Source organism: Dunckerocampus dactyliophorus, chromosome 19 (genome assembly GCF_027744805.1).
Source record: "Dunckerocampus dactyliophorus isolate RoL2022-P2 chromosome 19, RoL_Ddac_1.1, whole genome shotgun sequence".
Lineage (NCBI taxonomy): Eukaryota > Metazoa > Chordata > Actinopteri > Syngnathiformes > Syngnathidae > Dunckerocampus > Dunckerocampus dactyliophorus.
Genome location: NC_072837.1, coordinates 14,340,352 through 14,351,315, shown reverse-complemented (window position 1 = coordinate 14,351,315; position 10,964 = coordinate 14,340,352). Strand labels below are relative to the sequence as shown.

Here is a 10,964-nt window from a genome sequence, read left to right as displayed (position 1 = left end):
CTCCAACCGGTTTCTTCAGCAGGTGATTTAATTGATGAGCTCCTTCCCTCAAACTGAAGGTGTTCATCATTAAAATCACCTGCTTTAGTGACTGGCTGGAAAGAAAACCTGCAGTGTCTCGGCCCTCCATGGCACGAGTTTGACACCCCTGCTCTAAGGGGTTAGCGCGCTGTGTTGAGTGGAAAGCCGGACTTGCGTGTTCAGCGGAGGTAGCCCTCTTTGAAAGCATCTGCATCACCATGGTAACATAGGCTAAGCTCATAGCTTGGTCGGGACCAGGCTATGTCCACGCTTTCATCTTAAAACCAGCTATGTTTTGTTATAAAAAGGCAAAAAAATGAAAAAGTTGCCACAAAACACGTCACACGCAAAACACTGCCATCTAGTGGTCACAACGAGATACAGATTAAAATATTTAATTTACTGATACCATCAAAAACGAAAGTTATTGCTCTAATGTATTTATTTTTTAAATGGATAAGTGTTAATATGTCAAAGTTGTGCAACGTTGAGCGCTGATAAATAAAAAGATTACCACGGTATAGTTTTTTATAATAATTAGTGTTGATTTGCGCATTCACACGCGGCATGCTGGCATGCCTGCGGTCCTCCCTACCTGTATTGGCGGTGACGGTGTTACTTTTAGCAGTCATAATTCTTTGGATATTACAATAATATAATATTATTATAATTCCGTACTCATTTTTTGTAAAATACACTGACTGGGATCGCATCACTTTTCAGCGTAAGTAGAATAATATGACGTAAATGCCCCCCTTTTATGTGAATGCGCACTTGGCACAAAGCCGAAAACCGGACTTGACCAAGTAAATTGATAACCACAGTCGCGGGAGCAATCAAGTCTGACTGCGGATGTTAGGGTTTGTGGAGTTTTATCTCGAGCACAAAGCCTGAGTTGGTTGAGCCACCTTCGCCGTATCCCCCCTAAATGACGTACATCTACATTAGCGTGTTCCGTATGAGTTGGATAGTATGTTACACTGCTTGTTTAGGCCATGCTGTCACACGTGATTATGCCCTTTCATGGTCAGTGACCGTCTTTCACAAACACGGACTTTGTCCTGAGCTTCATCTTCATCGTCATCGTCAGTCACTTTGCATGTCGCGGTCATGTCAGAGCACAGAGCGGCCATGTCGTCAACGCCGCCGCATTTCCTCAACTTTAATGACCTTGCCTGTGAGAGCGTCGGTGCCAAGGTCAGAACAATTCATGATAAATGACATCTTGTTATGGGATGTGGGGTCACATGTGTTTTTGCGCTTGTGTGTGCGTGTTCAGGTTTTGTTTGCCACTGATGAATGGTTCGCTCCAGCTGCCAACCTGCTCAAGGTAAGCGCGCGCGCGATGACATCACTAGAGTGTCCTGTCCCGGCCGTCATCTGAGGTTTTTCTTGTAGAAGTGATGAAAATGTCCTGGATTTGTTTTTCAGTGGGACGTTAGCTGCCTGTAATCCCTTACAGATACTGGATTTGCTAATATAACTGATATTATTTCATATATTTGTAGTCCAGTAAGACTTGAAAAGAGAGCTATTAATTTCTTACAGACCGAATTTCCTAATACTGGAGATCTGTTTCTATCATTATTTAATACCAGGGAAGTTAAAGTTTTTTTTGCACCGCTGAAACGCAATAGTTATTACTTTAGTTATAATCAAACATGTTCAATAGGGAAGACTGGGAACAATTGCAACATTTTGACGTTTTTGGCTCTAACTTTGAGGTCTTTTAACTCGGTGTGTTGAAACTGTTGTATAAAGTGCCTGCTAATAGACAACATAGAACATACCGGTACCCGTGGAACACAAACCCATGTCTTCATCTCAAATACAAGGAAGGAAAAGCAATTAGTGTGGCTCATCTGTAACATACATTGGGGTGAAATGTGACATAATGAAACGAGGACCATGACTGTGACTTTTTGTTTCAAAACTTTTAAACAAAATTGCTGTGATTGTGCCGAGTACAGGACTTAAACTACACTAATATGTGAATGTTGTTAGCGTTTGTGTCAGAAAGGAAGTGGTGGCAAGTCCACGGCACTCCTGAAGTGAAAGCTTCATTTTACTGAAAGCTGATATGCAGGTTCTGTCACCTGTAATTTAATTATGTAAAAAAATACTAATTAAATATTTCCCCTTCATCATATTTGACATTGCCACCAGTACAACCTCCCCTGATTAATAATTTTCTTATTTTATTTGTTTATTTGGCAGGGGCCGTGTACATCAGGGGTGTCCAAAGTGCAGCCTGGGGGTCAATTGTGGCCCACGACTGTGTTTTAATTCTAAAAATACAATTGAACAAGAAAATTAAAAAGATAAAAACAACAACAGCAAAAATTGAAAAATGTGCAGTAATTTTACAAAAATAAAGTTAAAATCCATCAATTTTCTATGCCGCTTATCCTCACTAGGGTCATGGGGGCATGCTGGAGCCTATTCTAGCTGACTTCGGGCGAGAGGCACTGTACACTCTGGACTGGTCATAAAGTTAAAATATTAAGAGAAAAATGTTGTAATCTAATGAGAAAAAGTCATAATTTTATGAGAATAAATAATTCCATTTTAGGAGCATAAAGTTGAAATAGTAAGGAAAAAAGATGTTATGTTTAAAGTCGTTAAATAAAAAATAAAATATTATGAGCGACAAACAAAACAACAAATGAAGTTGTAATTTTTGAAAAATTTGGTTGCAGAAAAAATGATAATGTTCAGAGAATAAAGTCAAAATATGGGAATAAATCGGACTTTAGCGTCTGGTAAACACAGAGGTGGCGACGTCTGTGTTTACGTAAACAAACGGTGGTGCATAGACGTACAGACGATAGAAAAGCACTGCTCGCAGGACATTGAGCTGCTTGTGTTAAAATGCAGACCTTTTTATTTGCCTTGTGAGTTTAGCGCTGTGTATTTAACTGCTGTTTACATCCCACCACGAGCTAACACCGCTAATGCACTAGGCCTCCTGCATGACATCATTGATAAACACGAGACCAAACACCCAGACGCTGTATTTATTATATCTGGCGATTTCAACCACTGCGACCTCAGGACTGTCCTCCCCAAATATTACCAGCATGTAAGCTTTCCCACGAGCGAAAATAGCGTCCTGGACCAAGTCTACAGCAACATGAAAGGTGCTTTGAAGGCTGTTCCAAGACCCCACTTTGGAAAGGCTGACCACATCTCCATATTCGTTTATCCAACATACAGACAACTTCTTAAAAAAGCTCCCCCTGTAAGTATAGCAGTTAAAGTGTGGAATGAAGAAACTGATCAAGTACTTCAGGACTGCTTTGGCTGCACAAACTGGGATGTGTTTAAAACTGCAGCGGGGAGGGAAGATTGTACTGTTGATTTGGATGAATATGCTTCTGCTGTTACTGGCTACATTAGCACATGTATAGAGACTGTTACCACCACCAAGTATTACAGAAAATACCCTAACCAAAAACAGTGGATGAACTGTGATGTAAGGGCTAAGCTACGTGCTCGTTCGACTGCATTTGTCATGGGCACTGCTGAGGACTACAAAAAGGCCAGATATGACCTGAGGAGGTCCATACGAGAGGCCAAAAGACAGTACAGACAGAAGCTGGAGGGCTACTATTCCACCTCAGACCCTTGACGCATGTGGGCGGGGCTCCAGCACATCACAGACTATCGACAGCGGAGTAGCGTAGCCACGTCCAGCCAAACCACACTTCCAGATGAGCTGAATGAGTTCTATGCCCGCTTTGACACCCAAACTCCTGATGAGCAGAGAGGGTGGCTGGGCTTGGGGAGCACACAGGACTCACCTCTCATGGTGACATCAGCTGATGTGCGCAGGGTTCTGAACAAAACAAACCCACGAAAAGCAGCAGGCCCAGACAACATCTCAGGACGTGCACTTCGGGTTTGCTCATCAGAGCTAGCTGATGTGCTTGCTGACATATTTAACCTGTCGTTTGCACAAGCATCTGTACCGACCTGCTTTAAGTCCACCACCATAGTGCCCGTACCCAAGAAGAGCCACGTGACCTGCTTTGAAAGAATAGTCATGACCCACATCAAAAAGAGCATCCCGGTCACTGTGGACCCTCTACAGTTTGCATATCGCCAGAACCGGTCCACTGATGATGCAGTCAACACTGCCATCCACACATCCCTTTCTCACCTACAGGGCCAGGACACATATGTCAGAATGCTATTTATAGACTATAGCTCTGCTTTTAATACAGTCAACCCCCACAAACTCACAAATAAGCTCCTCACACTTGGCCTGTCACCCTCCCTCTGTAACTGGGTGTTTAACTTTCTCACAGGCAGGCCCCAGTCAGTCAGAGTCCACAATCGCACATCCAGCTCAAGAATTGTGAGCACTGGGACCCCACAGGGGTGTGTGCTGAGTCCGCTCCTCTACAAGCTCTTCACCTACGATTGCGTGGACTCCCAGAACAACACCAGCATCATTAAATTTGCGGATGACACTACAGTCATCGGCCTGATCACTGGTGGTGTTGAAACATCATACAGAAGAGAGGTGGCGGACCTCATAGCTTGGTGTCGTGATAACAATCTCCTTCTCAATACAGATAAGACTAAAGAGATGATCATCGACCCAAGAACAAGGGAAAAGGAGCCGCATAGACCCCTGCACACTGTATATTGATGAGACTGAGGTGGAGAGAGTGAAAACCTTCAAGTTCCTTGGCACACACATCAGCGAGGACCTCACCTGGTCTCACAACACCCAACAAATTATGAAGAAGTCCCAAAGGAGACTGTACTTCCTGAGAAGACTGAGGAAATTTGGCATGTCCACCACAATCCTGAGTTGCTTCTACAGATGCACTATGGAAAGTGTCCTTACCGCCTCCATCACTGTTTGGTACGGTAACTGTACAACACGTGATAGGAAGGCACTCCAGCGGGTGATCAAGACCTCACAGAACATTGTTGGGGCAGCCCTCCCCTCACTGCAAGACATTTATACTGTAAATCTAGAGTCCTACGCAGAACACACAACCTCATCAAGGACAGCACACATCCACAACACTCATTATTCACACTCCTACCGTCAGGCAGACGCTACAGGAGTTTGAAGTCCAGGACCACAAGGCTGGCAAACAGCTTTTACCCACAGGCCATCAGGCTTCTCAACGAATGTATTTATTATGTATTTATTTATTTGTATTATTTATCTGTATTAATGTCTCTTCTGTTGTTGTTGCTTAATTTATTGGTATATATGTTTATGTTTCTTATGTTCTTATTCTTTTTCTTGTGTTTTCTTTCTTTTCTTGGGAGAATGAACAGAATAAGAATTTCATTGCATAGTATAACTACGTGTTTTACTATGCATATGACAATAAAACTCTTGAATTTAAATGACCAAAACCCTTGAATTAAATTGAATAAATTTGAGAAGAAAATTTACAAGAAGGTTGAAATAGTTGTAAAATTTATGGTGGAATTTTACGAGTTACAGAAAAAAGCCAAGAAAAAAAGTCACAGTTTTACAAGAATAAACTTACATAATATAATATAATAAACTTAATATTATGAGGGAAGATAATGTAATTTTAGTAGCAAAGAGTTGAAATACTAAACAAAAAATATATATTTTTAAAGTTTTCATTTGTGTAAATTTTGGTTGGGGGAAAAGTTGTAATACTATGGGAAGTCAATATATTATGGGAATAAAGCCATAATATTACAAACGGAACATTTCAAAGTTTGTTTAAAGAAGAAAGTACAAATATTTCGAAATTAAAAAAAACAACAACAGCAAAAATGGGGGAAAAAAACAAAGACTGAAGTTGATACTAATAATATGCTTTTTCACCGACAGTATATCACAAAGCTGAGATCCACCTTTTTCTTTTATATAACTTCTTAGCATATCTGTATGTGTTGCTTTACAAAATATCAAGATGGCCCTTGCATCCTTTCCTTTTTCACTGCAGTATGTGGCTCTCGCTGGTGTACATTCATTGCCATCGCTTGCAAATGCACCAGAATTAGCCAAAAGGCTATTTTTCACCTGCTGTCCCTTGACAGATGTTAAAAATTGTCTTCCTAAAAACAACAGTGAGAATTTTTATTGAATTATAAATGTGTATATGTAACGGATGCCAGCCTGTGAGGCTGTGCGAGTGTACGTTGGTAAACCTCACTCCCTCTGCCTTAAAAGCTGTGTTGAACACACAGCCAACAGTCTGGGCATTTAGTCGTGTGATCAGTGCTCTCACCTCCCATTACAAAGGTCCTTTGTTCAAGCCCCGGTGCGGGTTACATATATACATTATAAAAAGAACAATGCAAATATAACATACAGTCAAACCTGTCTTACCGGCCACCTTTATAGAAGGGCCACCTGCCTATAGCAGCCACTGAAAAATCCCCCCCAGCAAATTTACATGTTATGGACCCTGTGTATAGCAGTCACCTGTCCAACGCAGCCAGCGGCCACCCATTTTGTCTCCCTTGGTCAATATCTGCCTGCATATAGCGGCCAAATTACCAACTCAAGTAGAAGCCTCATGCACGAAAAAGTTTTGTTTTTCAATCAATGACGCCGTCGTGTGTAGACTTTAATTACTGAGTCCTAGCTCAGTCACAATCATTCACAAGATCCACACAAACTGTCAGTTGTTCCACATAAAAAAGCCGTCTTCTTTTGAGCTTGCTATTTCCTGGTCAAACATGTAACTTTGAGAGCATTTGCACCAAAACATTACCGCAAAGTAGGCTGGGAACAGGACGTGCTCCCAGCGACGCTACAATAAAAAAAAAACATATGCTAGCATGCATGCGGCAGCGGGAGCAAAACTGAGTTTGGTTGTACTTAATTGAAGTATTTTATCAGTTATCAGTTATTATTAAGCCTCTAGCTTCCTTTTAGTAAGTAAAAACCTTGGCTATGATTGCACTACATTGTCATGTAGACCTACAAAGTACACTTGGAAGAACAAGAGATGAATAAATGTATTGCAACTGATGTGAAACTGATGAGGGGTAGGATTAAATAAGCTTTGCTTCTTGTACTATGTTGTACTATGTTGTACTATGTGATGTGCTACTGTTTGACTCATGCATGTTCAGGATTAAAACCATGAACCATGATAATAACAAGCCTAGTAGTGCTGTACAACTTTTATCAGCAGTCTGCAGTGCCCTCTACTGGTCAACATTATTATTATTATTTTTTTCCCTTTTTTTTTCTTTTTTTTCCTCTACTGGTCAACATTCAAACTGGACGCCAACCTGTCTATAGAGGCCACCTGTCCATAGCGGCCACTTTTGCAGACTCACTCTAGTGGCCGCTATAGACAAGTTTGACTGTATTAGTAAACAATAGATGCAACTACCTGTATACAATCCCTGTTAAAAGATATACAGTACATGCAAAATTACCCATGATGATGTTTTTTGTTTTTTTTTAATCAAATCATATGTGCTAATTTCTCATACATGCTTATTTTTTCAATTATCCAACAAAAATGAGCAGTGGAGAAAACCCCCCCAACATTTTCTCACCTTTAACGCAAAGCTGAGATGCGGGTTTTTTCTTGAAATAGAAATTGGTTTGGTTTACAAAATGTAAAATATCAAAGTGGCCCCCGTATCCTTTGATTTGTACGTATTTGGCCCTCGCTGGGAAAGGTTTGGACACCCCTGGTGTTGACTAAAAACATCTGGGTTTGACATCAAAAGACAAATATGAGACCAGACAGTAACATTTCAGCTTTTATCGCCAGGTATTTACATCTGGATTGGATGCACAATTTAGAAGACCTTTTGTTTGAAACCGCAGATTTGTCATGTGAGCAAACGCACTGGAACATGTGACCGACAGGTGTGTTTTGCTGCCCAGGTGTGTCCATTGCTTATTCAGTCAGTAAACAGCACTGAATGTCTACGCTCAGTTTCAGATTGGGTAGGATAGGTTTTGCCGGTGCAGACTCCATTTAGAGGTGAAAACAACATGAAAACCAGAGAGCTGTTTCTGTGTGGAAAAACAAGCAACTGTGAATATGAGAGCAGATGGAAAATCAATGACAATCATTTGCAAAAACATTGGTCATAGTGATATCATTGCGATATGGGTGTGCATCGACAGGGGTGCGAGGCTCGGCAAAAAATGTCGAAAAATGAGTGTCATGGTTTTTGGTAATCAATATATGGTCACCCTAGTCTTCACAGCACGCTAACAGTCAGTGTGAGCCATCTGGTTATGGTTGTAGTTTAATTGAGCCTTGATATCATCCTGTAGAACACTGATATCAGTGCATAATGCTCTATTTTCTTCCATGGGGTTTTTAATTTCCTTAAGCGCAGCACACAAGGCAGCGTTGTCTTCCGATAATGCCTCGATATCATCCTGTTCTGCAGGATGATGTCATTGCATAATGCTCTATTTTTCTTCCATGGGGTTTTTAACTTCCTTAAGAGCAGCGCGCAAGGCAGCGTTGTCGTCCAATAATGCCTTGATATTGTCCTGCTGAACCTTGATATCATTGCATAATGATCTATTTTCTTCCATAGGGTTTTTAAAAGAGCAGTGCACAAGGCAGCGTTTTCATTTCGCAACGCCTCGATTTATTCTGTTAGTGCGTTGGTGAAGCTAATTTCTTGCACCGTACGTGCTATAGTACGCTCTTCTAGCTCATTCATCTCCTTCAGCAAGGCTTGTAATAATATCAAATCCTTCTCATCCGACAGCCAGACTGACCCTATTTCTGATTTTGACTCAGTATTTCCAGGGCCAGTATCATTTCTCCTTGTGTTTGGCATTGTTGCTAGGCAACTTCTTGGAACTTCAGCAGTTAGTCGGTTAGCTTGATTTGCTAGCAACTATCAGCACTTGTAACTTGTTTATTTCAAGGAATTTGTACCTCTCGCCTATCAGAGTTTAAGTTGAAGGAGTCAACAAGCAGTCCTGATCTTGTGCTCGTGAAGTGTAGTCAGGAAAGCTCCAAAATAGTAAAATTTCTAGTACCGTCAGCAGCGCTCTTGCCATGCATGTCCTCTCCTCAAAAAAAGATAATGTGCTAATGATGCTAACACGCGTGGTCATCGTCACGGCGTGACGTGTTTTCCACAGCGAGAGCCTCCTCAGTTCATCGCGTCCGCCTTCACCGAGTACGGGAAGTGGATGGACGGCTGGGAGACGAGGAGGAAACGAACACCAGGTGAGTGTCAGATGCCCCCTGCTGGGGTCCAGGGGACATTCCTGACTCCTGCCAGCGTCACTCGCCACTGTGCTAATGAGCTGAGGTGTTTCTGTTGTTAGGTCACGACTGGTGTGTGATCCAGTTGGGGGTTCCGGGCCTAGTGTACGGTGTGGACGTGGACACGTCTTTCTTCACAGGGAACCACCCACCCCACATGTCCATCCAGGGGGCGTGTCTTGGTATCAAATGCAGTGTCTCTGCGGCCCAAAAAAGATTCCCACTTGATCCGCTTCCTCTTTTCCAGACGAAGAACCCAGCTTCTGCCTGGAGGGAGACAGAACCGGCATGGCCGCCTCCGACAGCCAGCTGACTGCCGTCGCCAAAGTAACACTTGTCGCCGTGGCAACATCACAGCCTGTCAGTCATGTCGCTAACATGTCACGCTATGTGATTGACAGCTGGGATCAGAGGCATGGCCAGAGTTGGTGGGCCTGTCCGAGCTGAAGCCAGGTTATCCAGACAGTTGCCATAACTACTTTCTGGTCCACTTCCCACACAGAGTCACACACCTGCGCCTCAACCTGTATCCTGGTATACACACACACACACACACACGCACACACACACGCACACACACAGTCAGATGTCATGCTAGGTCAATGTCATCAGATGGAGGCGTGGCCAGATTGCATGTGTTTGGAGTTGGCCAAAAAGATTTGTCCGCAGTTTCGTCCAATCAGGACATCGACTTGCTCTCTCTGGTCAATGGAGGAGTCTGTCTTGGCTTTAGTGACGCCCACTTTGGCCATCCACGCAATATGATTGGTATGTTCTGTTCTTAGCTTGTTTAGCCTTTTCTCTCTGTTGAAAACATGGTGTGGCGCAAACATGACGCTAACGTGACACTAACACGACACTAATGTTAAACTGACATGATGCTAACAATATAACGCTAACATGACAATATGTGACGCTAACATGACGATGGCGTGATGATGCTGTTTGTTGGGAGTGCAGGGATGGGTCGGGCCGCCAACATGGCTGACGGCTGGGAGACGGCGCGCAGACTGGATCGCCCCAAAAAGTTGCAGGTGATAAAACAGGAAGTGTTGTTTGGAGTGGGGCTGGTGGGCGGAGTCACAACATGTGTGTTACCTGCAGGCGGACCAGCACGGCATCCTGCAGCTTCCTGGTTACGAGTGGGCGGTGTTTCGTTTGGGTCACATGGGGGTCATCCGTGCTGTGGAGGTGGACACCGCCCACTTTAAAGGTGCTAAATGCCACTGCCGCTCTTCAGTGCATGGGAACGTTTTTGTAACCTTGGTATCCTTGCAGGTAACTTCCCTGACTCCTGCAGGGTGGAGGTGTGCACTCTGACCCCTGAGGAGGAAGCTAAGTGCCTCGGGACAAGTTGGAATTCTGGGAAATGGCGCATCCTGCTCCCACCACAGAAGGTTGCTTTTGTCACATTAGCCTAAAGTGCACACCGCCGAATGCTCCACCAGCTCAAGCTAACACTAACGTGTGCGTGTGCAGCTCCGTCCTGACGACAATCACGTGTTCAACATGGAGGACACACACTCGCCTGCCACTCACGCCCGCCTCATCATCGCTCCAGATGGAGGAGTCAGCCGCTTGCGACTTTGGGGCCAACCTGTCTTTGAGACAACAGCTCGCTCTAAACTCTGATGGGAGGGGTAATACCTGCAACAATCACTTCCTGTTGACCTTTCAAATTAAAAGTCTACACCGTCCTGACACACTGCAACTCAGCTTTAT

The 10,964-nt window shown here is 43.3% G+C and overlaps 1 protein-coding gene across 3 annotated transcripts; it reads left to right on the top strand.

The window, feature by feature from the left end:
- Positions 1–1,071: 1,071 nt before the first annotated feature.
- Positions 1,072–10,945, top strand: allc (allantoicase). Of its 3 annotated transcripts, XM_054761880.1 has the most exons (11): positions 1,074–1,218; positions 1,301–1,351; positions 9,116–9,203; positions 9,305–9,424; positions 9,490–9,569; positions 9,644–9,776; positions 9,855–10,010; positions 10,203–10,276; positions 10,347–10,455; positions 10,521–10,639; positions 10,722–10,945. In XM_054761880.1, the coding sequence occupies exons 1-11, from the start codon at positions 1,132–1,134 to the stop codon at positions 10,872–10,874; spliced, it is 1,170 nt and encodes a 389-aa protein (XP_054617855.1). In that variant the 5' UTR covers positions 1,074–1,131; the 3' UTR covers positions 10,875–10,945. The 3 variants fall into 3 exon arrangements, with proteins under 3 accessions (XP_054617856.1, XP_054617854.1, XP_054617855.1); XM_054761881.1 differs by lacking the exon at positions 9,855–10,010 and having other exon boundaries at positions 1,072–1,218; XM_054761879.1 differs by having other exon boundaries at positions 1,072–1,218; positions 9,644–10,010.
- The last annotated feature ends 19 nt before the right edge of the window (positions 10,946–10,964 follow it).